Raw genomic sequence first — 14005 nt, forward strand, 5'->3', positions numbered from 1 at the left:
GTATCATGAAAATATGAAAGCATATTTAAACAAGTTCCAGATGTGTGTCTCTTGGCCTCATTTTATTTTAACAGGAGATTAGGCAAAGTGGGGAACTCTGCTTTGATTTGACCCATATTTAACTGGATCAGGTGACCCTGAACTCTCCCTCAGTTACGCTGCAACTGGTCTAGGCGTGTGGGGTCTTCCCATGATGTGTTTCTTCTTTCCTCACCCTTTCACTCTCTGCAGTTAATCATTAGTTATTATTAATCTCTCTCTCTCGTCTCATCTCCCTCTCCTCACCCTGCTGGATATTTCTTCCTGTTAAAAAGGAGTTTTTCCATCCCACTGTCACCATATGCTTGCTCACAAGGGGTCGTGTGATAGTTGGGGTTTTCTCCGGATTATTGTAGGGTCTTTACGTTACAACATAAAGCAACTTCAGACAAACTCTTGTTGTGACTTATCGCTATATAGATAAAACTGAACTGAATGAAAGCAATGTCATTATCTGGCAAACTAAACTGCTGAGTAGGTGAAATTATATATCCTGGGCAATTACAGGAAATCATTTAAAAAGTAACATAACTGGTGTGTCTGAAAGAGGTCAGCACACCCTTGGTCCCAGCCGTTTTGAAAATCTTTTTCTGTCATCAAACTCAGAATGTGCTGTGTTTTTAATAATTTGCATAAATTGGCATTTTTTAAATTTCCCATGTTACCTAGCGCCCTAACTCTTTTTTTGAATCTTTTTTGTAGGTTGTAATTTTAAAAATCAGTTCTGAAAAAAGTAATGTGGATATTTTTTGAAGGCGTGGTTGCCAAACCTATTATATTAACACATGATAAAAGCAGAAATTATAGCACTCAAAAAGTTTACCGGGTCTCCTGTTAGAGGTTCAGACTGTGTTAACTGAACATATCAACTGAGGCCACAGTATTGAAGGTTCAGTTTTTATAGTCTACACCAGGGGTGCTCAATACGTCGATCGCGATCGACCAGTCGATCGCAAAGGTAGTATTGGTAGATCGCATGGCATTAAAAAAATAGATGCCAGCCTATCATCCATCCCGTCACTTGATTGATACAGGGAAGCCAGTCAGATGACAGCAGATTTTTTCTGACGCTTAGGTCGCTGCGCATGCGCAAACAGCGGCGCGAAGTGTAGTAAAACTGACAAGCTAGTCAGCGAGTTAACTCCAATTTTTAGCTCTCGGTTTTTTCTCTTAAACCTGGCCGTCAGCAGCTACTGTCCGGACTATGCATCCCTGGCTGATTCAATTCAGTGCAAGTCATCAGAGTAAACTCAGGTAATGACAAAAAATTTACATAGTTAATTGTGTTGTGAAATATTGGATATTGCGGTTATGCATGTATATACATTGTAGATATAAAGAATCCTCAATATATTTATAAATAAGTATATGTTTTGGATTTTTGTAGTGGGTAGATCATTTTGACTTGGTCATTTTATAAGTAGCTCACATGCGGAAAAAGTGTGAGCACCCCTGGTCTACACCATTTTCTGAATAGAATGAGAAGTTTAAGTGATGGCTGTCAAGAAGAATGAGCCTTGGTCTTTAGTGAGAACAACTTTAGAATTGAAAGAAATACACTTGAACAGTTTTTATCATCCGAGCACTCAAATCAACATCTTCTGTGTTCAATTTTCAAAATGATTGTTCCTATTGGTTATGCAGACCTGTCTCTGATCTTATATGAAACCTATTGACCTTTCCTTTTTCTTTTCTGTCACTGCCAACTGGAAGATAGAGTTCAATCACCTTTTATGTGAAACTACCTTGGTTGCTTAACATTAAAGAGGCAAGAAGGTGATAAAAAAGAGACTGAAGCTCTGACCTAGTAAACATTTGATGCGTCCTTTGCAGTGCCAGGGCTGCTGTGCTAAGTGGTAGCACTGAAGATAGGACATACAAAAAGGGGTCATTTTTCAATTTATTCAGGGGACTGTCTATTTTAGGTGGGCCACAATCTGCCATTTAACTGCTTATTTTCCAGGAGGCTGCCTCCATCCTCTGCAGAGAAGTAATGCCCCAGAACTAGATCAGTTCTGCAGGGGGCATCCATTTGGGTTAGCCCTCCAGACTGGTCCTGATAGGTCCTGACTCTATTTATAAAACCGGTCAGCTACAACATCATCGGCTGTCACCGAAAGGAGACTCATCAGTTTGTCTCCAACTGTCAGACAGGATGCTTTTCATCCGCAAAGAAACATTTCTATCTTTAGCCCGTTTCTGCAGCTTGAAGCCAAAGCTTCTAAATAAGGAATTCCACTGCGCCTGCACACTGATTCATTAATGTCGAAGCTGTTAATGAAAAAAGAAACGCTTAGAGTCGAAGCCATACTTTCTGGCTGGTTGGTGCATGTCTTATTTTTCGAAGCACAGAGATGGGACGTGGCTCGAGCGCTAAAAATACCTCACGGGCCGCATTCTGTCGTCAGTGGAGAACCAAACAGTCCTTTAATGAAAGTAGGGTAGCTCCCCAGGCCCAGCCATCCACTGGTGGTGTGATCCATATTTTATTAATAGCGGGATGGTGGAGCGCTCTTCTGATTGATATCGAGATTTAATAGGACCTCAGCAGCGATGCTATGTGGGACTGAGGGCCCCTGGGAGTTGCAGGCACACAGAAATCCGTAAAGGCCTATTTATTTCCAACCTGGTTAGGGGTGTTTGTTTACTAGCCAAGACCAAGCTGGACTAACAGTATTTCCTTTTCGACTAAGTGGTTTATATTAGTTCCACAGAAGCAAGGATTTGGCCATTGCATCTAAAATATTCATGAGGACAAAAGAGAGGAGCTGAAGAGGGATGGAAGAAGAAAACAGGGAAGGGAGGGAAGGAGGCCGGTGTGGGATGTCTGAGAAAAAGAGGACAAATTGATGCAAGAACGGATTCTAGGACAGCCAGGGTGAATATAGAGACGGGGAGGGCCGTGTTGTTCGCAGAAGCAGAGGAACATGGGAGTTTGAGTAGTGTGGTTTCAGGCAAAGACTCAAGATGGAGACAACCTTCAGAAGAAAAGGAGGAAGATCAGACTCGAGTCAACAATAAAACATCCATAACATTCAACAGCCACAGAAAAGTATATATCACCAACATAACCACACTGAACCTGCGTGACGATGACAGCGACAGCTCCCGTGACAGAAGGAGGAAGAATAGAAGGACAGAGATTCGCAAAAAGCCCCTCCATCTCCTCAGCACATAGAAACCACAAAGGGGCAGGGAAGGGGGAGGTAGGGTATACTGGGAGGATGTTTGAAATGAGCCGTGAGGGGAGGCAGGTGTGTGCTTGTGGGAAGAAATGGTTGATGATGATTATTTAGATAGGTAACATAGCTAAAAATAGATTGATAGATGATTATCATATCTGCTCATATGTCTTGAAACACGGACCTACAGAACACACCTGTCACACCCAGCAGCTGACTGATCTGAATGATTTGACACCTGGTTTATAGGTCCATTTCTTTTCTTTAAAAGCAGCCCTGGAGCACTTTGAGAAGAGCACCAAGAGTGTGCCAATTACGAAGGAAACTCGCCAGGAATTTGCTATTTTGCTGTGGAGGCAGCTCATACCTTTCTCCAAATCAACTGAATTGGAGATGTTGCCACATTCAGAGTCATAAAAACGTTTTTCTTTTCTTTTATGCCCGTGTTACTTTTTCATTACTGCTCTATGACTCCCCGAATGGCCAAATCAGCACCTCACCAACTGAAAAAAAATGAAAGGGAAATGGCTGGTATTACAAGGGTTTCATGTGAACTGCCAGTAATAACCATAATTTGCTTGAAATTCTAAATTTGAGGGCAGGCTTTCCTCAATATCAGTTTGGTACTGGACTCAAATTTGGTTCAACAAGTGATTTATGTCAACAGTAACTGAGACTGGTATCAAATAACTGTAAGATCATTCACTGAAGATAAAAGATCAATGTAGCTATGGTGTGCTGCATACGCCTTGAGCAGAGCAGTGCTTTTTGAAACTAGCAACGAGCACAAGGTGGATTTGACTGAGAAACCTGTCGATCACATAACCTAACATAAACTCGTATACTGATGTAATAAAGTGGGGTCTTCGTCTCATAGACTTATCAAGTCAAAAAAAAGTAAATACAGTTGCAGTAAAATTATGAAAGTGCTTTAAAATTAACATTTTGTTTTGCTATGCAAAACATAACCAATCCTTTTATTTCAACACTACAAAGCCAACAAAGCAGCAACTCACGTCCCGATTTGGACAGCGGATTTGAAAATTCCCACTGCTCTGCAATGGAAGTACAGAGCTTAGGACTGGCTCATGGACAGGGTAAACCGGAACAGCAGGGAAGGTGGAGGATATGAACAGAGGTTAGGAGGCGAGAAGGAGGAGTGGGAGAGGGGATGTTTGGGGATGAAGCTGACAGAGCAAGAAGGGGAGAAGAAAGAATGGGGGTGGGGGGTATATAGAGCGAAAGAGGAGAAGCATGTATTCACAGTGGTGGCCACAGCAGCCTCGAGATGTTGCTCCAGTTCATTTGCATTGACTTCTTAAAATGACTCTTTTAAGACCTCGAAGGAAAACATTTAGGAAGAAGCAGTTGGTTGAAAACAGAATCTGATACAAAGGCTGTGCTGTATTAGGCATATAAGGTATACTGGGCTTGTTGCACTCATTTAATTTCTATAAACAGATATCTATACATAAATGTGGTTCCTTTTTTAGTCCGTTTGTACTCTCAATCCCAACAGACTTCAATGGTAAAATCCCAACTTTACGGCAACCTTTCAGCGGAAACTCTTTTTGGTGACTTCAGCTATTTTTTCTCTTCAACAAACAACTGTACCGTGGCTATGATTTTCTATAACTCACCTGTTTGTTAAAGCTTAAAATTAGGGCTCTAGCTGCTGTTGTCTGCTAGCTGTCTCTGCTAACTGTCTCGAGGCTTAACCTCTATTAATAAGAATAATTAAAGTGGGCTTCATGTGCTTTTAGGACCTCTTTGAAATGGGATTATCTGACTATATCTATCAGTTTTTATTTGGGAATTTGTGCTTCTGTTCTAATGAGTAAAATTCTTAGTTGATACTTAGCAGTTATTAGCAGGTGTTTGCGCCTATGCAGGTAAAGCTAACCAAGCTTGTTTGCACTGGCAGATGGTGTAACGCTCCTCACTTTCATCCAAGTATGGTCACTTTTGGATCCAAAAACCAAAAGTATGGTAGCTGATGCTGACGCTTTAAGAACAGGAAGTTCAGAATTAGTCTGTATACTTTATATACAGTCGATGGTTTGCACCTCTCTCATCCTCCACCTTGTGTCCAACAGCTATCATCAGAGGCCTAAAGACTTATTAGCAACCATCTGATAACCAGTGGTTGTGTAGGGAAAACTAGTGAAACAGGTTGTTTGCATGGCTAATGCCGACTTGATTGTAAACAATAACTAAACAATAACTACTACTATTTAACTTGCTTGGAGGATAAATTGGCATCGCTCATGCAAACTACAAGAGACCGCAGCAATCTTGCAGCAAACTTTAACAACCACTTACAACTGGTTGGTAAATACACATGTGGTTGCCGAGGGTTGCTAAAGAGTCTAAAGGCCTGTGTGGCTGAGGCCATACAACACCAGCTAATCTAGAATAATTTTATCTTGTAATATGCAGAAAATAAAATAACCTTTAAACCACAACTTGATGCCCCTATACATCCATTAAGTGGATAAACTAGCGGAGCCTTTTGAGAGCCCTGATCCAGCTTCAGCTTTAATTATTTCTGCTCTCATTCTATTGCTTATTATTATCACTAGAATTTCTGCAGTATCTATCAAACCAATAAAACCTGATAATATGAGCTCTAAAATGGCCTTTGACGTCTTTATGACCTGCACAGAGCTCTTCCACTGCAGACCTTTGATGGCTAATAATTGATTTTATTTTGGCGAACCATTCGATAACCATCTTCTGAACCACTCAGACTCCGGGAAATAAAAAAGGACAGAGCGCACTTCCACTTGCCGAAGACAATGAATGGCTCAAGGCTGACTTTCAATTAGAAAATCAAGCCTACACACACAAACATTTATTGTTGGTTCTGTCAGGTGTGCAGCTTGATCACAACATTAAAATACTATTTCAGGTAAATGGGGAAATCTAATTTAATAGGCACGGGCACATTATGCGCAATGAAAGGCTCATCATTTTTCTATACTGCTGATTTGCAAAGGAAATATTTATGACCCCAAAAAGTTTTTATATAATAATTACCGCAGTTTTAAGTAAACACTGACAGCTCGGAAAACACTTCCAGAGGTAGACAGTGAAGTGAAAAATGGCTGAGAAGGTGTAAATGAGCAGCTTCCTGTGCAGCACAAATGCTTTTAAGCAGGCAAATAACAATAAACTGCAAAACATTAAAGCGGTTGGGAACTTTTTCAAGTCAGTTTTTCAGAACCTCACTTCAACCAGTCAACTCTTATCACAAAATTTCGAGGTAAACACTTTTGAGTCATTACACAAGTTAATGCAATGAACTGTAGCTGCTGGAGGCCACGCAGGTGTTAATGTTCACATGAGGAACATCAAGTCTGGATCGAAGTGAGTCAGAGGGACAGGTACCTCTGCTGAGCCCGTCGGGTCCTCGGAGGATCCGGCATTCCTCGATCTGTCCAAACGCAGAGAACATGACCCGGATGTCGTTCTCGTTGCACTTCTTCGACACCATGCCGATGAACAACTTCCTGTCTTCCACGGCTGTAAGGAGAACCGAGAAACAAGATGAATGAAGAGATTTTATGACATTAACACTCTGTGCATGCCAGAGTTAATGCTGTGTTCCTCTCAAATGACTTTAAACATTTCCTTAATACCTATTTCACTCTTTTAATCAGAAAAGACCTCAGGTGCCCTCTAAGAAAACCACTCTGACATAACTGTAATGGGCTTCTAAAGCAGATAGAAACATGGCATAAAGGAAAAAAAAAAACAGTTTGAAAGCTTAATCTGTTGAACTTTGGGTTTTATTGTAAATTATGGCCTTAACCCAAATGTTATATAAGACCAAACTCACTTAGTCATAAAGCCTGTTGCATCCAGAATAGTTTGAGGGGTTTTTCTTGATGCTGAGCTAATGAGCTGCTACTAGCTTTATATTTATTATCCAGGCATTTAAGTGTTTTCAGTGTTTGTTGTGAAAGCAAATAAGTACTTTAAAGCTGGTGTAGGCAAATTTCTTTTAGTTTTGGTCATTAGACAAAAAAAGTGGATTCATCAGAGTACTATCACCGGGGAGAGTGGGGTTCAAAGTCCCTATACGCCATATGGATTCAGTGTTGCCAACTCCTCAGTAAGGAAAATCGCTATTGGCTGTCCTAAAAGTCGCTAGAAGTCGCCAAATGACGTCATCGCCTAATTTGCATAATTGGCCATGCTAATGTAATTGTAACCTACGCTGTTGGAGAGAGAAATAACATCGTGGAAGAGTCATAAAGTGAGTAAAAAACGTCCTAAATGCAGTTTGAATGTATTTAGAACTACAAATTAAATTTATTTTAGCAATTATTGTTTTTAAATGTCACAATTCCAACCCTGCTTCTTTATCCAGGCCTGGACCAGCAAAAGTGACCCGAAATTGGCACTCTGGTGGAGTTACTTTGTGTGTGAGTGTGTGTTTATAAGTAGTTTTAAACCTTGTGATCCACAAAACAGCATAAGAGTAAAGGAAGAACTGACTGCGTTACAGTCAGTGCGGGAGCAGCGGCTTCGCTCATGCGCGATTCATTTGCCGTTTGGACGCACATGTGTGAACGTCTCTTGCCCTGATAGCAGCTGAGGAGGACTATCCTCCGCCTGTGAGCGCTTTGGCATGGGTGAGGTGCCCAAGGCAGCACCGCTGCTTGTTGAGAGTAAGAGCGATACGCGTTTTCACGTCAAAAAGTCGTCATAAATAAGTCTCCAATAATACCAGAAAAAGTCACCAGATTTGTCGCTAGTCGCTTTTTAGAAAAAAAGTTGCTAAGGGGGTCTGAAAACTTGCTAAATATAGCGACAAAGTCGCTAAGTTGGAAACACTGCATGGATTACATGCTGGATAGTGGGTGGGGCTTAAAAACGAGCCCTTGGGCTATAACCTCCGGTTTGACTGACTCATTACTAGTGATGTGTGATACCACTGATTTCCTTTCCGATCCGATCCAAGTAATATTCAGGGTGGTATCGACGATACTGATCCCGATACTTTGTACAAAAACATTTTATTTATTGTATCTCAAATTATAGCATGATAATGATTACAGGACATCAGATTACTTGTTCTTATCACTTAATAATGCAGAGTTCATCATACAGAAATAAAAAACCTGAAGTTGTGCTATTTGAACACCTGCCTGCCTGCAGCACTAAAGGACTCCGTGAGAGACGTCTGTCTCGCCCTAGCAGCACCTGTCGTTCTCCTCCTCTTCAGTTCGTCTCAATATACGCTCGTCATATTCTGTGATATGATTTACTCTGAGGTGTTTGACCTCAGGTTAGTGATGTTGCCACAACCATACATGCCAACCCTCCCAATTTTTCCGGGAGAATCCCGAATTTCAGTGCCCCTCCCGAAAATCTCCCGGAGCCACCATTCTCCCGAATTTCTCCCGATTTTCCACCCGGACAACAAAATTGAAAAAACCATATCGCAGAATTCATAGTGCCTATTCCAGTTTCCAACAATGGCGGCAGCTGCTTAGTTTTAATATTACTCTTATTTCTCTTTCTGCGTCGCAAAAAAACTTTTAACATGTTTTCAGGTGAGAATGTAGCTGTGTAAACTTCAAATATCTGAGACGACCGACACATCGTCTTCAAACCCCCGCGGTCTTTCACTACTCGGGTTAAACATGATATATAAGTCACTTTGATAACTTAAAAATGTTATTGTTGGGCTTTTTCAGTGTTTTATTTGTTTGTGAGTAAATTGGCTTGGCTGAGATTAAAGTTATTAGATTAGATTAAATTAAATGTTACTTTATTAATCCCTCGGGTGGGTTCCTCCGGGGTTTTCACACAGCTGAATAAACGTCAAACAGAAAGCTGATTAAACAGAAGTGTGAGACGGTCGAGAGTTTACGTCAGCGCCCTGTTATATTTTAGATGGCAAGGAGCAGACGGCTGTTTCACTCCACCGAGGGAGCTCGTGCCGTACTACCCGGCTTTCTTTAGACCGCGAAGGCCGGGTTCTGAGGTGGAAGCAGCCTCTGAATTTGGACACCCCTGCTGTATTTTATCCGATAAATCAACACTGTAAAATGTATTTATCACCCCCCCCCCCCCAACAGCCCTTTTGAATGTCTCCCTAATTCTGAGGTCTCAAGGTTGGCAAGTATGGCCACAACACCTCACTTTTTTGCCACATGTATCGCAAACCACGTCTCAGCTGTTTGTGGAAGTAAAATACATCCACACAATTACGCTCAGCCATTGTTGTGAGTGCACGCGCCAAGGGGCTGCAGACATTTATACAGCCGTATTTCGCACATGACTATGAAAGGCGGAAGAGGAAGTAGTTCCTTTGAATGTAGACAATCCGAATGTTATAGTTTCTTTCCACTGTGTTCCTGTTAATGATAAACTACAAATTTACCCTAAATTACTAAAATATTGATATTTTAATGTGAGAATCGATTCTAGAACATAAATGATTGGTATCGAAAGAATTGATATTTCAGGATTGATCCGCACATCACTACCCATTAGCTGTGCCATCACTGGAACTTATTTCCTAAGCACAGGAATGCTTCATGGCTAATCAAAGTCCTTAGAGAAGCAAGTCTGGGTACTCAGCAGCCATACTGGTAATGCTTCCCTAGGTAGTTATTTCGAAGTATTACTGAAATTAACTTTAATTTATTAACTGCTTATCCAATTCAGAGTCACAGAGGGGATAGAGCCTATCCCAGCTGTCACAGGGTGAGAGGTTGGGTACACTCTGGGCAGGTTGTCGGTCTATCGCAGGGCTAACACAGAGAAAGAGTGTGTTAACACTCACAGCCACACCTATGGCCAACCACTGAACCTAACATGCATGTAGTCGGAGTGTGGGAGAACGTCAGAGCACCTGGAGAACTGGGAGAGAACTCATGCAAGCACTAGGAGAACATCCACACAGAACGGTTTCAAACCAGGGTGCACTAATAACTTTAATTTCAATCTCCTAAAATAAAATGCTTAAAAAGTTTGCTGACCAATGCGCTGTTACAGATTTCTTTCATAGATGTCATATTAGGACTGCCACTTTTCTCTCCTATTATGTTTCTGGTTTAATCCCGTGCTTTTGCCGGATGAAAGAAGGATTAACTGTAAAGAATTGGGTGTTTCAGAAAGCGTTCTCACAACTTTAAACCCTCCCAAACTCAGATATGGTGTAAGTTAAAGATTTACTGAACATTTCTGCCCCAAAGTTAGTGACACCACAAAATAAAGTAATCATGGATAGATGGAGTGTGAACATCGCAGCAGCTCATAACCAACAATCAGCGCTTTATCGTGTAAAAGAATTGGCTAACTTGACTTTGTTAGGACATAAAACTTTGCTGATTTATTTAAGAGCAGTTCCAATTTCAGATGACCAATATTTTCTTTGCTTGAGGGTAGTTTCTGTTTTGTGTAGTTTACGGATAATCACATTCAAAGCCATTTTTTAAATATATATACCAAGGAGAGTATGCTGTGAAATAGTGATGTGTGGAAAAAAAGATTGGTAAGAACAAAGAGTAAAATAAAATAAAAAAATAGATAAAAATGAAAAAGAGCGAAATGTGGAAAAATGGATTGAGACAAAAAAATGTAGCAATCAAAAGAAACAGTCAAAGAAAGAAAAAAAGACAGTGGGAGAGCGATGAAGACAGACAGAGTTCATGTATTTCATCATGCCATCTGTGAGGCTCTGATCAATGTCTCATTATCACTTCAACACCGGCTCCTTGCTGAGACTCTTCAGCCTGTCCTCTCTCACCCCCTTCCTCCCTCCCTCCACCTCTCCTTCCTCTTCTATCCTCCTTCCTCCTCCCTCGTGAATTTCTCTCCATCTCCTCTGCTGACACAATCCCTCCTTCCTCCGGTGCAATCTCGAGGAACGGGCGCAGGCGGCTGCAGGTGAAGGCGAGAAACTTGCCCCCGTGTGTTTTCCAGCGCGAGGCGTTAAGTTCGAATTAGGCTGAGAGTGAAACCCACATTCATTCGCTGAAACAATGCGTGCATGTGTGTGTTTATGTGTTCCCGCTGCATTCAATGTAATGCTAATCCAATTCATTTTTAATGAGGAAACTGTCAGCTCTTACCGCGAGGCGAAAGAGATAAGCGGTCTGTTGCACTCTGGGAAATCAATAGCGCACTTGTTTATTTTGCTGTTTGAATTGTTTGTGTGTTTAAAAAACAAACCATCGGGATACGCTGCCAAGATAAGTGTTGCTTCAAAAAGCTTTAACTCCTTTGTACACACAGTTTGTGTGTGTGTGTGTGTGCGCACATCACTCCAGAGAAAGATTACCACAAGTCTAACAGCAATGTAATTAATTTACTCTGTGTCGATAGGAAAGAAAGAGAGGAGATATCGTTACAATTGACTGTTTCTGTTTTCGGACGAGGCGCACAGGCAGGCGGGCGGGTGATAAGACTCATAAAGCCGGCTCTGGGATGTATCAGGAGTCGGTTTTGCATTCGGGGATAAATCGGAGCAGAAGCGGCCTCACGCTGAGCTCCAAAAATAGTTAAAAGATGCCGAAGAAAGAATCACAAAGGTTTAGGGAAGTGTTAAATAAAAAACCCCACACACATACGCACAAGATTAACCAATACTGTTATCTCTCTCAGTCTCTTTCTCTTCTTCCATCTCCACTGGCTAAACTAATAAAGCTCTGCGCAGCCATACGTCACTGTTACAGCGGATCTAACACTGGGTTTATTAAAGGTCATTACCGTTAAATGGATGGACGTGTAACGTATGGTCTGCTCTATATTTCACCATTCCCACTGTGAGCAGCGGCTTCTTTATTAAGTTCCACCATCCTTACCCTGACAGTTATTTCTTATAAAGTGATATTTGGCCATATTTCAGTGGAGCGGATGATGGCTTTTATAAGCATTTCTCCCCCTGCCTTCCCAGATGCTGTCATTTTGCTCTCCTCCCCTGCAGTGGACAGTGACATACATGGCAGGCTAGAAGGAAAGCTCTGTGATGCTGCTGTGGCAAATGAGCTGCATTTAACGTACATGTGAGTTCTGCATGTGTCTAAGAAATGCTATTAAATGTAGCATTGCTGGCTTTAAATGGGCAGCTCATCCAAACCAAAATTCCGCTCAATTACTCAGCATTAAGGGTCACTTCATCCAAACTGCAAAAACCTACATTTTCTCACTTAACTGTCTAAATAATTTTAATTTCATTTGCCAGATTTTTCACATACCCAATGCGCTGCCACACTACATAATTCTAATGGGAACCATTTCACACCAAAAAATCCCCAAATTGGGGTCTTCTGGTTATTCATCCAGCAAAACTGCAAATCTCCGAGGAAGCTTAGATGTTTTTTTTCTTTCAAAATTGCACTCTTGTTTTTACTTTTTTTGAACCGCAAAAATTGGGTCGCGCTAATTTCTGATGCAGCTGGAGTCCGAGCAGCAAAATGTGTGAAAATAACTGCTCTTGTGTAAATTTACCGAGAAGGTAAGGAAAGCCCGAGTTATTACCTCATAGTGTGAAGAACAAAATGTCACAGCAGTGTATTTACTTTAAAAATGTCAAGAAAAAAAAAAGAGTTATTAAATTTTTTTGCTTGACATTCAAGTTTAGCTCAGATTTGGTACTGAAAACATCCGCTATGGGCTGTAAGAAGAATTTAAAAAGTCAGATTGACTATTTAGAAATAACTTCCCAGAGTCCTGCCATTTAATAACATGACCTCTGGAGTACATAAAAGCTAAACTCTGCAAGGGAAAATGAGAAACAATGATTGTTTTTAGCACCTAAGTCAGCGGTCTCCATCTTTTTTCAGCTGCCTTACACAATCATGCCCTAATAAGTTCATTTGAACTCATTTTAAATAGGATCAGGACTTTTTAATTCATTTTAGCTGCCCATAACTTTAGCTTAACATTAAAACAATGGAGCTTTTACTTTTTGTTACTAATTAATTGAACAGGTAATTATGTTATGATAGTTAGTGACCAATTTCCCTGAGTTTATCTATTACTGTTCAGTTTGTTAACTATTAATCCAAACTTTAGTTGTTAATCAGGCCTTGTCACTAGCAGCTAACTGCTAACTAATAGTCACATTTGTTGCTAAATGTCATTCATAACTTCATATTAATAACTTTAGCTATCTATTGTGTTTGCAAACACTTTCGACTGTTTTCCTTCAACATGTCTTCTGCTTGATCAACGTCTTCGTTTTATGGCAAAGAAACCAAATTATTTCCTCCTGGATTTAGTGGGACATAGGTGTTTATCAGCTTCAGGTTTCTGTTTTTACGGCAGTTATATCGTTGTCCATGACTGAAAGCTCACGTCCAGTTGAAGCAATGGAATTAAACATGAGTCCAACAGTTTGAGTAATGGTAAGAAGTAAAGTGACCGTCTGGAAATAAATAAGGAACTAACTTATAACATATTTGTGAGTTGATTTTTCAAGGTCTGCATCTTCGCTCAACAAAATGCGTCAGAAGAAGCGATGAAGTATTTATAAATGAGCTAACAGATAACAGCAGGCCTACCCTTTAAAGATGCATCCACTGGTATTACACACTGTCCAACAGCTTCCTCTTTGAATGAGAAGGAATGGAGGATGAGGCTAGGTATAGGAAATCAATTCAGAGCTGGATCTGCGGTATGTAGTTTGGGAACGGGGTGATCTGAGGACGAGGGTGTGCGACACTGCTTGTGTGCATGCACGCGCGCGCATGTGTGTAATAGATGCATTAGGGAGAGCGTGTGTGGCAAGAGGAGAGTGCATACAACATGTTTGTATGAGT

General features: G+C 40.9%; 1 protein-coding gene across 27 annotated transcripts in view; it reads right to left on the minus strand.

The window, feature by feature from the left end:
* The window catches only part of celf2 (cugbp, Elav-like family member 2), a 239549-nt gene that overhangs the window by 43915 nt on the left and 181629 nt on the right, over positions 1–14005 (minus strand). For all 27 annotated transcript variants that reach the window (XM_086269650.1, XM_086269648.1, XM_086269647.1 and 24 more), the window contains one exon: positions 6612–6746. In XM_086269650.1, coding sequence (XP_086125776.1) covers positions 6612–6746 — 135 coding nt within the window. The remainder of the gene's footprint in view (positions 1–6611; positions 6747–14005) is intronic.

This window comes from Aulonocara sp. 'chitande type north' Nkhata Bay, linkage group LG17 (genome assembly GCF_057382095.1).
Source record: "Aulonocara sp. 'chitande type north' Nkhata Bay isolate Kocher_YH1m ecotype deep benthic linkage group LG17, A_spYH_male_GT1.1, whole genome shotgun sequence".
In the NCBI taxonomy this organism is placed as follows: domain Eukaryota; kingdom Metazoa; phylum Chordata; class Actinopteri; order Cichliformes; family Cichlidae; genus Aulonocara; species Aulonocara sp. 'chitande type north' Nkhata Bay.